The 16,895-nt window shown below is 39.7% G+C and overlaps 1 protein-coding gene across 1 annotated transcript; it reads left to right on the forward strand.

Moving 5' to 3' along the window:
• The first annotated feature begins 2,393 nt into the window (after positions 1–2,393).
• On the forward strand, positions 2,394–14,701 carry HNRNPK (heterogeneous nuclear ribonucleoprotein K). Its single transcript, XM_079707053.1, has 16 exons — positions 2,394–2,477; positions 4,635–4,719; positions 5,173–5,270; positions 5,947–6,003; positions 7,457–7,500; positions 8,378–8,450; positions 8,975–9,046; positions 9,550–9,663; positions 10,000–10,128; positions 10,732–11,039; positions 11,157–11,211; positions 11,523–11,606; positions 11,884–11,899; positions 11,976–12,058; positions 12,458–12,627; positions 13,339–14,701. Exons 2-16 carry the CDS (start codon positions 4,662–4,664, stop codon positions 13,370–13,372), a joined length of 1,395 nt encoding a protein of 464 aa, XP_079563179.1. The 5' UTR covers positions 2,394–2,477; positions 4,635–4,661; the 3' UTR covers positions 13,373–14,701.
• The last annotated feature ends 2,194 nt before the right edge of the window (positions 14,702–16,895 follow it).

Genomic DNA, 16,895 nt, shown 5'->3' on the forward strand with positions numbered 1-16,895 from the left:
CATTTCTGCTATGTGACCTTAAATGTGTTCCTTAACTTTGTCTTAACCACAATTTACTTGCAGAACTGTAATAAGCATTAAACTGCCAGCACAAGGTCTGGCACAAACTCAGAAAATGGTAGTTATAAAATTTTAAGTAATCATCCAGCTCGCTAGTGTACAATCTCAATTATATTAGTTTATCTAAAGTAAGTCCCACAGCTAAGTAATACTAGCTCTAAATTCATCAGGAGTCCAAATAATCATACAATTATTTACTCAAGACAGAAGCCACGATGTTATCAACCAAGTTGGTAAGTCCTTGAATGAGCACAGATGTAATATAGTTTGGCTGAAAACAATAGAGAATGAAAGGATGGTGAAAAGACAGACTTTCCTCAAGCTAGCAAGTCCCTGAATGAAGATGGTGGAAAAAAACAGACTTTCTTGTTATTTAAAGAGTAAACCTATAAAGCAAATTAAAAGAGGTAAGGAAGAAGACAAGTAGAAAAAGAAAAAAGCAAAAAAACCCACAAAATCTGACAATGGCATCTAGAAAAGACGAATAAGACCTTTCAGCAGTTAGGGTCCAGTCAGAAGACAGTGAAACTGGGAATAAGTTCTTAAGATAAAGCTGCTTACTTTGCATTCCTGCCCATCAATCATCACTGTTTATCAAGGCAGAAAATGATGGTTGCAACAGAAATACTAGCTTGAAAGAAAACATCATTAGTACAGTACCCCTATATGTGCCTATTTGTGTTAGTGAAGTGTCCCATGTTTTAAATGACAGATTCAATTAAATGCTGCAAATCCTGACTGGCAGATTAAACCTCTATAATCCAAGTATCCCGAGCCCCTTCATACACTCAATTTTCTTGACTGAACATTAAATAAAAATCCAAACTATGTATCGTAAAACCAAACGCAAGTTAAGTTTTACCTTCCGACAAGACTATAATATTCTTCATGGTGGGGCCATTAAAAAATTATATTACAACTCAAAGAGCCTTTTAAAAACTCCACAATCCCAGACACTATGCTCTAACAGTATTTGTTAACTATCCTCCCAGCCAGTAAATGTTGGTGCTTCATGAAGTTCTCAGTTCCTCCTAAAGAGTTCTCTTCCTGATTAAGCAAGTAAAAGATAAAAGATGGCGGAAATCAGACATTTTTTTAAAATGCTGGTTACATCTAATTTGCAAAGTATTCAAGAGGAAAATCAAGTTACAGCGGAATGAATCAGCACAAATTCATCATTACAAAAAAAAAAGTGTATTCTAACGGTGGGTTTACATCCCATGTAAATTATAACATTTTTATGCTTCAACACAAGTTTGGGGTTGTGGGTGAGAGCTGGAGGGCCAAGAGTCAGGATGTGGATACTGGGTACTACTTACTGGCAATTTCCCAGGTTTGTCACCGATTCAGGGTGACCTTAAGTTCCTTAACAAAAGAAACCATCAAAGCCTGACACGGGCCTTAGAAGTAACCGCACACAAAGCAAGCATAAACTGAACACGCTAGAACGGTAACGTATCTGAGGGCGAGGGTTTTAGTCTGTTTTAATCACTGCCGAATACCTTGACACACGGTGGGCGCTTTAAAGAGGTGAACGAACGCACAGCGGATGTCTACAACGCATTTTGCGATTTGCATTCATTGTAGGATATGAAAGCAATACTTCCAGAAATTTTTCACACGTAGCGGGAGCACCGACACTACAAAATACTCTTATCGCAGGTCCCATTAACAAAAAAGAAAGAAAGAAAAAGAAAGGAAAAACAAAAGGTTTCGTCAGAACAGAGAGCCCTGTAAAGACCCCGGGAGTACAGGCTCAGCGCCGGAAGCAAAGGGACTGAGCTCTCCCGGACTCCGAGGCTCGCCCGTCACAGCCCAGCGGGACGGCCAACATTTCCCGGAACCCCGAGCCGCCAGCGGACAGCGGGCCGCGACCCTGCGGCTGCGCCCCCGGCCCGGGCCACGCCTGACGGGCGCTGCGGCCCGTTACATACAGCTCGCCCCGCAGCCCGGGCGAGAGGGGAGCACGAGGGAAGAAAGGAGACGCGAATGCGGGTTGTGGAAACGGGGGCATTCGTCTGGGCCTAACACCGACCTGGGCGTCCCGCCTTCCCCTCGCTCAACACTGATTCCTGGGCCTCGCGAGTGTGAGAACCGGAACCACCAAGGCGCGCGCCCTAATCCTTTTTTTGCTCCTTCCCGCCTGTTTTGCCGCGCACTCACGCCCCTCCTCCAAACACTGAAGACTCCTCAGGGCCCCGAAGACGCCCCTTCACCCGCCCCCTCCCTGTGTGCGTGAACTGGACAGCCTTTAGTTCTCGCGAGACGTTTTCCCCCCTCCCCCCAGCTAGTGAGTGCGCGAACGAGAAAGGAGGAGGGCTCTCCAGGCGAAAGCACTGCAGGCGCCATTATTCTCTGTTTCTCTGCTGCACCAACCTCGACGTCTTGCCTACTTCCCGGTTATTTGCGGCCTATAGGTAATTAGGGTTATTGGGGATTGGGTATTATGGATTCGGGCAGGGGTTTGGCCTTCCTAAAGGCTGCGCTGACTTATTCCAAGTCTGGTTTTTCTCGGGCCCTTAGCGGCCTTACAGCCTGAAGGGAGGCGCCGGCGGGAGGCGGGGCTGTCGCCTCCTCCAGCGCCTTGATTGACGCGGCCTTGAGCCAATCGCTTCGCCCTCGCGCCACCGCTGTAGCTGGGGCAGCCTATCGGGCCCGGCGGCGGGGTAGGAGAGCGCGGGGAGGGAGGTGGGGGCCTACGCTCGTTCTCTGTCTAGCTGTGACCAGCTGAGGCGGAGCGGCGGCATAGGGACGGTAGCCTTGCCTGGTGAGGAATGGGGCTGGGCGAACGGCGCGTGGGGGCGAGGGCCGGAGACCAGTTTCTCCACTTGAGGGAGGTGGTTGGGGCTGCTTGGTGGTTGGCGTGTTCTGGGATGGAACGTTGCCGGGTTTCCCCTCCCCCACCTCCGCCATTTCCCTGAGCGTATATCTGCAGTCTGCGCTGCGGTACTGGAGGCTTCGGGGAGTCGCGAGGCTTGTGACGGTGGGATGAGCTGCAGTTTTGTAGTGTTGGGAACTAGGTCTTGTGGGAAGGAGAGGGGGTCGGCGGGCGGGCCCCGAGGCGGTAGAGAACGCCTCCGCTCTCTTTGTGTGGGTCCCGGCGCACTTGGGCGCTTCCGGCCTGGGCCCGACGCGGGAACGGGCGAGCTGGAAGGGTCGGGGCTGCCACAGTTGCTTTGTCTCTCCCGCGGTGGGGGGAGGGCGCGGGGGACGAGGTCTCGGGACCGCGTGGTGGGTGGGGGAGGGGGGGTCCGCGCTCGGCTCCGCCTAGTAGCACGTAGTCGCCATTACGCGGGCCGCCATTTCCTGTCGGATCTGGGTGAGGAGAGGTGCGGCGCTGGTGCTCTCGCCTCGGGAGCTTTTTCAACTCCTGTTGCTGGGCCGTTGCCGATCCCGGTATCCCGGGCGTTGGAGAGAGAACGGCATGTTTGCGCTCGGCTGGACCCGCATGTACTTAGCGATTTTCACTGAGAAACGGTGACTAAAGGACTTGAAGGATATTTGTTTATTTTCATAGAGCTTGCGGTCGTGAAACCACTTCACCCAAATCTTCCACCACACCTCAGTATTTAACTGAGTGATGGGCCAGGTTAGCGTTTCAGTTGGTCATTGGAATAGTGGAAGGCGTAGATAATGGCCTTGATTTTTAGCTCTAAGCTGTTTCTTCCTGGGGGCCGCAGGTCGCCGCTTTTTGCCAGTCATAAGAGGAGAGCTAAAAGGCTGTTTGCAGTCCTATCGCCAGTGTGGTGTTGGAGGTATAATTGTGAGGTTACACCGCTTTTAACGTAATGTAAAATAGCTCGCTAGTTATGGTGTTGGTGTTCAGGGGTTCTGTTGGATAGTCGAGTAGTATTAGCAGTTTGGGTGTGCTCCTGTATCAGCTTTGCAGGTTTATCGCTTCAGTAGATTGACCTGCCGGTTGGGTATGGCTTGAATTCGCTTTTGTATTTGTAAACTTTAAAGATTTCAGAAGGTAGTTTTTCAAGTCACCAATGGAAGGAAAGCCAAAAATGGTTTAAAATCCCAGTGTAAAAATAATTTTGTGTATCTTTTTATAAATTTATATTTTTCGGGAACAATAGTGAGACTTGTGGGTTTATCGATATGCCTTACATGTGTCTAGTTTTCTTTGTATTTATCATATAACTAATTGCTGTGGTGGGACTTGATCCAAGGGCTAAAAATGTGTTTTTCCTTTTACAAAAGAATCAGATATGGTCTTTTGGTTTGTGTTTTTGTGTTTGAAGGCAATCGTTTGGAAGTTTAAGACCCTAAAACAAAGAAGCAAGTTTTAGAAATAGGTCTTTTGTTTGCTGTGTTCAAATTGGTGTTGATTAGTATTCAGTAATAACCGAAAAAGCAAAACTGATTTGTGTTGGTTTTTATAGGCTACTGCAGCACTAGGGTGTCAGTTGGTCCCGCCCAGAACACTTCAGTTCTGCCCTGCAAGGATATATTTAATAACTGGTACGTTCTAGAAACAGTCATCACTTTCCCTTGTTTTTAACATTTAGCAAGATGCACAGCTTACTTTTCAATAAACCAATCGTACTAGCCTCTTTATTTTTCAACAGATTGGTGTGTCCCTTTAATACAAGAAAATGGAAACTGAACAGCCAGAGGAAACCTTTCCCAACACCGAAACCAATGGCGAATTTGGTGAGAAGACATTTTAACAATTTAATTTTTGTTGGTGTTCTGTTAATTTCATTATTACTTCCTATGTTTAATTTGAGATCCCTGTCAGTTACATCTGAGCGTTTATTTATGAACCAGAAGTAACTCATTTGCATAGGTAACTATAAACTGATTAAAGCCAGTAAATGTAAAACTAATATTTTTCTTGCATTTTGAAGTTTCTTATCCTTTGAAGCATTGTCACAGTATCTTGTGTTTGGAAAACCATTTGGAATGGAGTGCTTAAATTCATGCTTAAAAGTCCAAGAACCAGTGCCTTTGGCCTTTTAAAAACATACTTAAGATTAGCAACAAATCCCTTTAAACAGTGGAGTTAAAGTTTCTCTGATCTGTAGGTTAAAACTGAAATGTAATTAAACATACCCTTTCTTGAAGATGCTGGTGCTTTCTGAAATTTGAACTGTTAATTTTTAGGTAAACGCCCTGCTGAAGATATGGAAGAGGAACAAGCTTTTAAAAGATCTAGAAACACTGATGAGATGGTTGAATTACGCATTCTGCTTCAGAGCAAGGTATAAATTTTATTCTTGAAACTCTGAAAGTGGTTCTTAAGTAGGAATTAAGAAAAGTTCTGATTGAACCTTCTGGGAAGCTTGCAAAAGCTTACAGGCTGCAGAATAGAAAAGATTTGTGTAGCTTTTCCTAAGCAGACTTTCTAGGTTATGGTAATTGTGTTATTTTGCCAACAATTAAAAAGAAAGCCCTTAACATAGTGAGCCTGCTACAGGGCTGAACTAGGAGATGGGTGTGGATGATCCTTAAAGCATTAACGGATTAAAGATTGTGTCTGATTACATTGTGAATTCATTAGAAAACATCCTGGTTGGCAGCTTACCTGACTGATAATACACCTCACAATGAGAAAGTGCCTACTAGCGTTTAAATTATTTAATTGGCTTGCAGAAAGGCATTGTAAAGTTAGTGCTATTGCTTAAGTTTTAGACTCAGTATATTTCTGGCGTTCTCAGTATTTCAAAGCTCTGCCTTGGTGTTTAGTCCCCAAAGCACATAGACTCTTTAATTTTTGCTAACCTGATGGTCTTGATATCCCCAAATAGATTTTCATCTCTATAACCAAAAAAGAGGTTAGACGTGTGTGGTGTTTGTTTTTGGCTAAAAGCTTAAGAGCGTAGGAAGACACATTAATTTTAGGAAAAGACAAAATAAGTTTCTTTTTATTTTCTCCAGAATGCTGGGGCAGTGATTGGAAAAGGAGGCAAGAATATTAAGGCTCTCCGTACAGATGTAAGTATTAAAGAGTTTAAACTATTACACAGGAAGCTTCAGTTTATGTGTTTGTAGGATTAAAGAATTGCATCATAGAAATCATTTAATAGTCTAGATTCAAGCCTTTTATAATAATTGGTTACATAGGTGATTTTCAAGGTTTGACATTCCTGATTTAACAAAGCCCAGATTGAGCTGGGGGGGGGTCTATATTAAACCTCCTCACTTTCTAATAACTTTACACCAAATTATTCACTTCAAGCAAGATAACATCTTAATTAGAAATAACAATATAAAACTCCTTAATTTGTACCATTTCCCATGTATGAATCAAGTACAGTATTACTGAAAACCATTGCAGGTGGCTGATTAAACTCCAAAATTTTTATTCCTTTTTTTTTTTTTTTCAATTTGCCCATCAGTTCTTTTAACAGCTTGCACATGGAGCACAAAGAAATTAAGGTTGCATGATTAAGATATGGGTAAAGAATAGAGTAGGCACTTAATCTTACAACTGGAAGCCGTTTGTCAATGCCGATGATTTGTTTTGAGTCTTCATATTTTATAGTGGGTTGACTCTTGTGATTAGACACATTAAATGTTGGTATCACCAGAAGTGAGCATATTTATAGGACTTGGGTACACCAGATTTCCTAAATTTTTTTTTCTCATGTACACACTCTTGATGTTTCCTTGCTAGAGTTGAGGCAAATAATAACTGTGTTGAATACTTATTTGGTATTTTTTCATTTCTCTCTTGGTCACAGATCTTTGTATGTTCCTCTTGATTACTGTAAACTGAACTTGAAAATTTGTTTAAATTTTACAAACTTGCCTGTTAGGATCTAGGAGTGCGTTTTTAAATCTCCAGGAAACCAAACAGTCTTTAAGAGTTAGGGGTTTTTGGTGGTGTGGGAATTTTTGTTTTGTCTTTTATAAACCTCTTTCCTTTTAATCCAGATGTTCTGTATAATTATCTGGGTTAATAATTTCCCCATTTCCTCAAGAATTCGAGTCATGACAGGTTTTGTGTCTACCCTCATGAGCCAGCCTGCTACTGAAACATTGTTTGTTTAAAAAAAAAAGTACCATCATTAAAGGTCCTTAAATGTTAAGCCACAGTCAGATATAGAGAAGTCCATTATTGTGTTAGTCTTCAGAACAACTTAAGCTTGTTTCATTAATTGAGAGTATGAGTATAGTTTGTATTAAATTAAAATTTATTGCTTTTCCCCCTTTTCCCTCTCCTTGTTTTTTTGGCCATATATCTCCGTTGCCCATGTACTGGATCGACTTACCCCTGCGTTGCCCACCATGACGTTGGCCCATCCGCCCCTGAACGCCCATGTGAAAACCCTGGTTGGCTATGCCCAAAAATGTGCTCGTTGCCAAACGGGTACCATACTTGACAACTTCTGATTGAATGCCCATGCCCAATGCCAACATCCACGAACGCCAATGACCAATGCAGTACAATGCCAGTGTTTCAGTCCCAGACAGCAGTGGCCCCGAGCGGTATGTCCCAACAGTTTATGCCTCACTGCCTGATTAGAAAGAGAGAAATGTATTTTATTACCTGCCTTTTATATAATTAAATAGTATCCCCTTTAGACGGTGTATTGTTTTTCAAGTTTCTGTCTTATTTTCCCCATTAAGTCTTTTTGTCACTGAACTTTTACCGTGAGTTGCCCACCCAAACGATCCACTAATTTTATTTCGATGGAAGGAGCACAGCTTCAAGTGTTGCATATTTGCTGCATTGTAAATCAAATTGTTACCGAAATAGTCTCTCGCTCTGTCTTTGTGGCCCACCTTGCTTCCCAACATTGCCTGTTCATAATTTTTTCTGATGAAATGCTAACTCTGGTTCACTTTCCTTCACTTCTCATTTGTGTTGTCTTTGTTTTTGTCTTGCATTTGTATTTGTTTTCTTGCAGAGCCCATTAGTGATCTAATTTCTAACTGGTATTCATAACCTTACTCCAAATATAATGTTCACCACTTGCATATTCCCCCACTTTGCCTAAGAGAAGGTGTGCCAGTTTTACCAATGTAACAGCGAGGGTATCCTTAATTAACTTAGTGGTGGCGGGGAACATAAGTATTCAACTCTGCTTCAGTTCTGGTCAATTTATTGCCCACTTAATCTGAGCCCTTCCAAGAGCCCATTCTCTGTCTCTCTGCAAGTCTCCTAATAATGTTTACCATGTTTGTATTGGCCATAAAACAAAATGCATGTGAAAAATGTATAAATAGGCTACTTTAAATGGGGAGGTTTAAATAATTGTATGTTCTTCTCTGTAAAAGTTGTTTGACTACTGGTGATGACCACAAAACTCATTTTTCTTTTCCACCTTTTTTTGTACTATCTGGTATTTGTGATGTTTGACAGCATATTGAGTATCAGTGCTGATATTGAAACAATTGGAGAAATTCTGAAGAAAATCATCCCTACCTTGGAAGAGGTAGGCTCATTTTTTAAATGTATTTGGCAGTTGGGGGGTGCTTAAAGGATGTTTTAATGAGGCAAAATGGGGGAGGCGGAGAGGCATTGGCTATAACAGTTTTGTAGCAGCAATGTGTTACACTCTGCCACTTAAGGTGCAGGGTTATTATACCCACATTACTTGTTTGAAAATGTAGTCTAGCCACTGCAGTAGATAGGAACTACCTGTGGCCATACACTTTCATGAGGTTTAGCATATGTTTTATGGGCTTTAGTTTTAGAGGAGGTTTTGAGTTAGAATAATGATTGTGGGACTGTGTCAGAAAGGACTGTTTGATCTAGTTCAAGGAGTTTTAAATTTTATGTAATCACTTACTTACTAGGTGTATAGAGAATAGCAATGTATGTTGATTCTTAATGTAGATAAGCAGTTTCTTGTTACTTAATGATGTGGAATATGTTGTAGTAGCTTTACCAATATATGCGACAATAGCCTGATCACACTAGACACTTAACCTATTACTCTTATTTTTCTACTTTCAGGGCCTGCAGTTGCCATCACCCACTGCAACCAGCCAGCTCCCGCTCGAATCTGATGCTGTGGAATGCTTAAATGTATGTCATAGTGCCATTGAACCCCACTGAAGTATGGAGCCTGGCCCATAGGATCAATTTTATTTTCAACATAGCGTACTTTTCCCGTCTCTATAGAAAAAAGGCTTAAAAACATGATAAATGAATGGTCTTACAACTCACTGTTGACCCTGCTCCATGCTGCAGTGGGAATTAACTACATTTGCAAAGTGCTTTGCAGTCATTTTTATTATGGTGTTATTTGAATGTTAATAATAATTTTGTGGTAACAGCGACATGCTAAATGGCTGCAGTGTGGGTATGGTGTTGCAGGACCTGAAAATAAAATAGTTTTTTAAGGTGGTGCAGAATGTCCTTTTTGGGCCTGGCTATTGAGGATAATAAGCACATAACTGGTAAAGTTATTGAAATATAAATTCAGGTTGCTCACTGCAACAGTATATTGGTATGCTTATAGCAGATAAGTGTGTATTCTTGGGGAATCCTTGATTTGGGACTAAAATTTTATAACTCTCCCTCCGCAGTACCAACACTATAAAGGAAGCGACTTTGACTGCGAGTTGAGACTGTTGATTCATCAGAGTCTGGCAGGAGGAATTATTGGGGTCAAAGGTGCTAAAATCAAAGAACTTCGAGAGGTAAAGTGATAGTTTCGTTTTTTCCTGCCGTATTACTAGAAAATAGCTTTTTATGTGGACTTGGTTCTGTGGGCTTCTCTTATTCCCCTTTTTGAGTTTCCTCCCTTAAGTTTATCTTGTTTGCTAATTAAAATATAACAAAGGCCTGGCCATGCTATACAAGTTATTTTGCCAAAAATTGATCATGCAAAGTCCTAGTGTTACTAACAAGCTTTTTATATGGGGGGAAATTTTACTGAAATACAAATTAAATCTGTCTAAACCTGGAAATTTTTTTGTACTGCATTTCCTTTTTTCCGATTGATTAATGCTGCTTTTTTTGTAAACCTGTTACAGAACACTCAGACAACAATCAAGCTTTTCCAGGAATGTTGTCCTCAATCCACTGACAGAGTCGTTCTTATTGGAGGAAAACCTGATAGGGTTGTAGAGTGCATAAAGATCATCCTTGATCTTATATCAGAGGTACCTTCAGAACCCTTTATTTTACTTGCGTTTAATTTTGTAAAACGGCTGTCTTGTTCAAAAGTAGTTTGAGAAAGTTTAGACAAATGGCTTTTACTTTTCCTTCACCTAACAATTTTCTATCACCCTGCTTTTAGCTATCACTTTAACTTAGAAATACTTTGGGAGAATCTGGAGAGTTGTCTTTACATTGTTGGTGAGGTTTTTAATAGCCTTTGGTCCTTCAAAAGAAGTTCCTATGGTTCCTCTATAGTACTACACTACATACCCAGGATACTGATCCCCTCAGCCCTTGGGGTGGTCACTTCTTCATAATCCCCATTGTGAAATGTGAAGGGGGTTTGTAGTCTGTTACTTAATCTCTAAGGGTAAAATAAAGCTGTTAATCCTTACCTCGCAAGCATTAAAACTCAATTTTTTTGTTTGAAACTCACCAGAAATGCATTTTTTAAATTCCTATCTTTGCATATATTCCTATCCCTATCTCGAGTACCTCCCAGGGATAAATACAAAGGGCTTGAAATGTTCTGTTTGTTAAAAGAATGATTGGTGTGAACTAAGGCTTTTTCTTCAGTCTATAAAGTTGCTCTGTTTTTGTTTCAGTCTCCCATTAAAGGACGTGCTCAGCCTTATGATCCCAATTTTTACGATGAAACCTATGATTATGGTGGTTTTACAATGATGTTTGATGACCGCCGTGGACGTCCTGTGGGATTTCCCATGCGGGGAAGAGGTGGTTTTGACAGAATGCCTCCTGGTCGGGGTGGGCGTCCCATGCCTCCATCCAGAAGAGATTATGATGATATGAGCCCTCGTCGAGGACCTCCTCCACCTCCTCCTGGACGAGGTGGCCGGGGTGGTAGCAGAGCTCGGAATCTTCCTCTTCCTCCACCACCACCACCTAGAGGGGGGTAAGTTTCTTTCATCCACACATTAACGTACAAGAAGCTGCACTTTATGGGTAGGGGGGTAGGTTTTTATTTGGTATGTGTGACCAGCTGAGATTACAACAAGTACTATGCTTGCAGAGATCTAATGGCCTATGACAGAAGAGGAAGACCTGGAGACCGTTATGATGGCATGGTAAGAACTTTGATATTTCATCAATGTATTTATGAGTGCTAAAAGGGGTCTTAAAGTCGGATAGCTAACATTTTGTTCAAGATGATTAACTGAGGAGTTTTGTCTTACAAACGGACTTTTGTAGATAGCCACTTAAATCATTGTTTTGGGTGTTTGCTGGGATATTAAGATTTGTTCCATCTTTGTTTCCCCCAAAATACATGATTACTGCCAGTTTATACAGAGATGTGAAATAGTAATTGGTCATATAAAAATGGTGATTCAGACAAATATAGTGCAGGTTCATATTAATAGTTTTATCTGTAACACAGGTTGGTTTCAGTGCTGATGAAACCTGGGACTCTGCAATAGATACATGGAGCCCATCAGAGTGGCAGATGGCTTATGAACCACAGGTTGAGTATCATGGGTGTTTATTATTCATGTCACTAATAATTTTAACATTCTTGTTTACTCATTGATAAGTGTTTTATTTCCCCCCATATAACTTTTTTGTTTCTTGGGATGCAGTGTACCTGAATGGTTTCTTCCCCTGAGGATTGTCTTTGAAATTTACTTACTAGGGAAGATATGGGAGGACTTTGGTTTCCTAAACTCTGGGGGATTTAATGTTAAAAGACCTGAAGTTTTGAAGGGGAAGTAATTTTCTATTTTTTTCTGTTCTGTTTTTAGGGTGGCTCTGGATATGGTAAGTTTTTTTCTTTGTGAAATCAAATATTATTTCATGCTTTGTAAATGAACTTAATACTCATTATTTAAATCAGATTATTCCTATGCAGGGGGTCGTGGCTCATATGGTGATCTTGGTGGACCTATTATTACTACACAAGTAACTATTCCCAAAGATGTAAGTATCTTTAATATTATAAGGGACATTTAATAAGTCATTTTAAGTTCCCTGGTTTTTAATAAAAGGTTTTAACAAAAATATTCCATTTTAGGATTAAAATTGTGTTTCAAGGACTTCCGCTGAGGTGTCATTCTCCAGTTTAAGCCTTGTCAAAAGATGTTCAGTACCATTAAAAAGCAGTTAGGAGGGTTCTGAGCCCCTGGTTCATTTATTAAAGGAAATGTCAATGGGTGATGTAACTACATTGTAATTCAAACCTTGACTAATGTGGGGCATTAAATTAGCACAACATAGTCAATACTATTGTACAAAGTTAATAGTCTTGATGGTCACTGAACATACAGGATAATACTTTGAAAGTATATAATAAACACTTGTTTTTAAAACTCTTTTCAGCTGGCTGGATCTATTATTGGCAAAGGTGGTCAGCGGATTAAACAAATCCGTCATGAGTCAGGAGCATCGATCAAAATTGACGAGCCTTTAGAAGGGTCCGAAGACCGGATCATTACCATTACAGGAACACAGGACCAGATACAGAATGCACAGTACTTGCTGCAGAACAGGTCAGTTTGTTTAGCTTTTTGTTAGCCTAAAGATACTAAAACCTTAAAAAGCTTCTCTTCTCAACTGATTTTTCTTTTTAGAAGCCATGGTGTCTCAACCTTTTGGGGACCTAACTTCTAAACATTCTAATAGCTTTGCTTTAATTTTCTTCTGCTTTCTTACTAAAAAAAGAAGACATTCAATACTAATCTTGCTGGAAGAAGCCTTAACCAAGCAAACCTCTCATTTCTCTGGTGAAAACTGCTGCCAAAACCACTTGTTATAAATTATACAGAGCCTGTAGAAAATATAGAAGATTCAGTGGATGTTGGTCTAGTTCTGTGTGGAAGACTAGTGATTTTGTTGTTTTTAGATAACTAAATCGACAACAAATCACAGTCTGCCATATGGCACAGGCCATGCCTCTACAGGACAAATGATTGGTGCTGTAAAATGCAGCATTTCACACCTTAACTGACATTTCTTTGTCTTTTCTACCAAATATTAACAACTTTTGATTTTCTTAATTCTGCTCTACTAATGTCTGATTTACTGTTAATCTTTTTTCTTGGGTTTTACATTGCTCTAATTTGTAATTGCTAATGTTTTAATTCTTATCTCTGTAATGGACATGTTTATCATTTTAATTTAGCATTGAAATTGTCTTAATGTTGATTAAGATGTTACGAACAAAAATTCTAATTCGTACTTTTTTTTCTTTTCTTTTATAGTGTGAAGCAGTATGCAGATGTTGAAGGATTCTAATGCAAGATATTTTTTCTTTTTTATAGTGTGAAGCAGTATTCTGGAAAGTTTTTCTAAGACTAGTGAAGAACTGAAGGAGTCCTGCATCTTTTTTTTTTTATCTGCTTCTGTTTAAAAAGCCAACATTCCTCTGCTTCATAGGTGTTCTGCATTTGAGGTGTAGTGAAATCTTTGCTGTTCACCAGATGTAATGTTTTAGTTCCTTACAAATGGGTGGGGGTGGGGGAGGGTGTGCAAAAACTAACATTGAAATTTTGAAACAGCAGCAGAGTGAGTGAATTTTAATTTTTGTTCATTGTTGGTGGTTTAAAAAAAAATCCCCCCATGTAATTATTGTGAACACTTTACTTTGTGATCACTGTAACATTTGGGGGGGTGGGACAGGGAGGAAAAGTAACAATAGTCCATATGTCCCTGGCATCTATTCAGAGCAGTGTGCAGAATGTAATGCTCTTTTGTAAGAAACGTTTTATGATTTTTAAAATAAATTTAGTGAACCTATTTTTGGTGGTCATTTTTTTTTTTTAAGACGGTCATTTTTCAAATGGCTGAATTCCCCCCAACCTGCCCCCAAACTAAACACTAAGTTTAATTTTCAGTCCTCTGTTGGATATAAATAAACACATCTCTTCTTGGACTTAGGCAAAATATCCTGACACATTCAGTTCTGGTGATTTCTTAAGTGATTTGAAAGTCCATTGCTTGGGAGGAAATTCCACCACACATTCATGCTTATAATAAGCTGGGGATTTTTGTTTGTTTTTGCAAATGCTTGCCCCTACTTTGCAACGATTTTCTGTTTGTAATTGTGAAGAACCAAGGTGGGGAGCAATACAACAGATGGAGTAGTTGGTATAAGTATATACCAGAAGCCTAATGGCAGCAAGTTTTATTAATCAGAATAATACTTGGTTATGGAAGTGACTGATGCTAAATAAATTTTGATTATTTTTTATTAGATAATTTCTCACCTATAAACTTAAACTGTCAGCTTGGTAGTGTCTATTAGTTAAACTTTGTAAAATATATATATATATTCTTGTTTTTCCATTGTATGCAAATTGAAAGAAAAAGATGTACCATTTCTCTGTTGTATGTTGGATTATGTAGGAAATGTTTGTGAACAATTCAAAAAAAGATGAAAAAAGTTCCTGTGGATGTTTTGTGTAGTATCTTGGCATTTGTATTGATAGTTAAAAGTTCACTTCCAAATAAAACTCCCAAAATGCTAGATTTGATGTGTGCCCAATTTGAACAAAGGTTGATTGACACCTGTAAAATTTGTTAAAACATTCCTCTTGTAAGGAAATACAATAATCTTAAATTATATATTTTTCGTGTGAAGTGTTTTTCTAGCATTTATAAATCAGATATGATAGGGGTGGTAAGTTAAAAAATTACAGTAGTTGGGCTCTTAGTTTTAAAGGGGAGTCCAGCATAAGAGCTGAGTCATTCCAATTCTACAAGTCCTCCTATTCTCACATTACCTGTGAGCTGCTTTGAGTTTCTTAGGTTTAACTTTAAAATAGTTCCAGTTTGTTGTGAGAGTGTTTACAGATAAATGTAAAATATTTTTTTTCTGGTTCTTGGCTTGTAAATCCTTAAAATGCTACCTGTTATCTTCCAACTGTCCAGAAAGCCTGAGAACAACTCAGCAATTACATGGAAAAGAACTCATGGATGCAATTCTGTTTAAGTTTAGAAAACAGGCTTGCGTATGATAGAAGAATGTGAAGTGAGCAGAATTTTCTGAACTATGTATGACTACTACATGCAAAGGTTTAAAATTTCAGTGATACCCCTTTTAGTTTAGGGAGGGAGATGGGGTGTTCTCTTGATAAGTGACAGTGATATCACAGCATCACTTAAAATGCTACCTGTGATAAGGTTTCCCCAACGGTGAAATTAGTCTGAATTGCCACTTGGGTGTTAGTTTCCCTCTTGGGTATTTTAAGTATGGGTAAGCTTGGGTTGCATAGGGTCAGTATAGTGTACTTATGTTGAAATGTGCCCCTCCCCTAGAGAAAAACTATCGGTAATGACATTTTAGTCAGATTGTTACTTACATCGGAGGAAAGTATCCCTGGAGAGAACACTGGCTTTCAAAGTTTTCGTTTGTCATTCAAAAATCAGTTGTGTAGGGACTTCCCTGGGGGTCCAGTGGTTAAGACTCCCCCTTCCAATGCAGGAGGTGTGGGTTCCATCCCTGGTCGGGGAGCTGGGACCTCATGTGCCCTGCAGCCAAAGAACCAAAAAGCAAAAGCATTGTAACAAGTTCAATAATAAAGACTTTAAAATGGTCCACATCAAAAAAATCTTTAAAAAATTACATAAATAGACTCTTGGCTGAAAGTATTAATTTTTTGCCTTTTAAAAATCAGACCATGAACACAATCTGCTAAAAAGAAAATACCTGATGTTGGTAAATTGGGGACACAACTTTGGAGGTAGGGGCCTTTTTCATTTGCACTATTACCTGGTAAATGGTGTCTGAACATGGGCTGGCAATTTAAGAAAATTCTCTGAAGTAAGCTTAAAATTCACTGAACAAATGGAATTTTGAACCTGTTTTTAAAAAAAGTACTAGGCTGATTTATTGAAGTTTTTAAAGTTTAAATATAGTTTCAAAAATGTTTTTAGCTTAACTTTTTGAAAATCAACTGATAGGCAAACAATGTTGGAAACCAGATTGCACCAAAGTCTTGTCAGGAGCGAGGAAAGGAATTTAAATCTTTTCCCTACTATTCAAATGTTTATAATTTGCATAATGAAACTGATAATAAAGTACTTGAATTTTATTGAATGATCTGTCAGTTACTCCTAAATCTAATCACTGGTACCACTGCAACACATAGAGACTGAATCTTTTAGGAAAATGGATAGCAGTTTTTCTCTTAACCATATTAGTGGTTTTGTATTGACATTCCTTATGTTGTTGGTACTCAAAATGGAATTACTGTTCCACAAACAAATGATAGGTTGTGGTTTGCTTAAGACTGCTGCTAGATAAAGAGACCTGTATTTTAAATTCTCTTTTAGACCAGTGGAAACTTTTCTGTCAATAGGTGTTCAGTGCCATCAAAATGTTTATTGAAAAGGGACTCGATGATGGCTGAATGTAAATTAAAGTAACCTTGAATGCTACATTTTACATCTCACACTTATCAAGGTTTGCCCATTGTTGGCAAGTTTGAAGTGAAACTGATCCAGCGTTTTTGGGTTTTTTTTGCTGCACCTTGTGGCCTGCAGGATCACAGTTCCCCAAGAAGGAATCAAACCTGTGTCCCCTGCAGTGGAAACGTGGAGTCTTAACCATTGGACAGCCAGGGAAGTCCCAACCCAACTTCTTGATGGTGGCATTGAACCCTTGGGAAGCAATATTGCAGTGTTTCTCAAACTGTACCACCTTCAAAATCAGTGCTAGTTAAAAATGAGAATTTCTGGACCATACTTCAGCTGTACTGAACCACAATCTCTATAGAGAGGTGCCAGGAATCTGCATATTTAACAAATTCCTCGAGGT

This window comes from Hyperoodon ampullatus (assembly GCF_949752795.1).
Source record: "Hyperoodon ampullatus genome assembly, chromosome: 6".
Classification (NCBI taxonomy): domain Eukaryota; kingdom Metazoa; phylum Chordata; class Mammalia; order Artiodactyla; family Ziphiidae; genus Hyperoodon; species Hyperoodon ampullatus.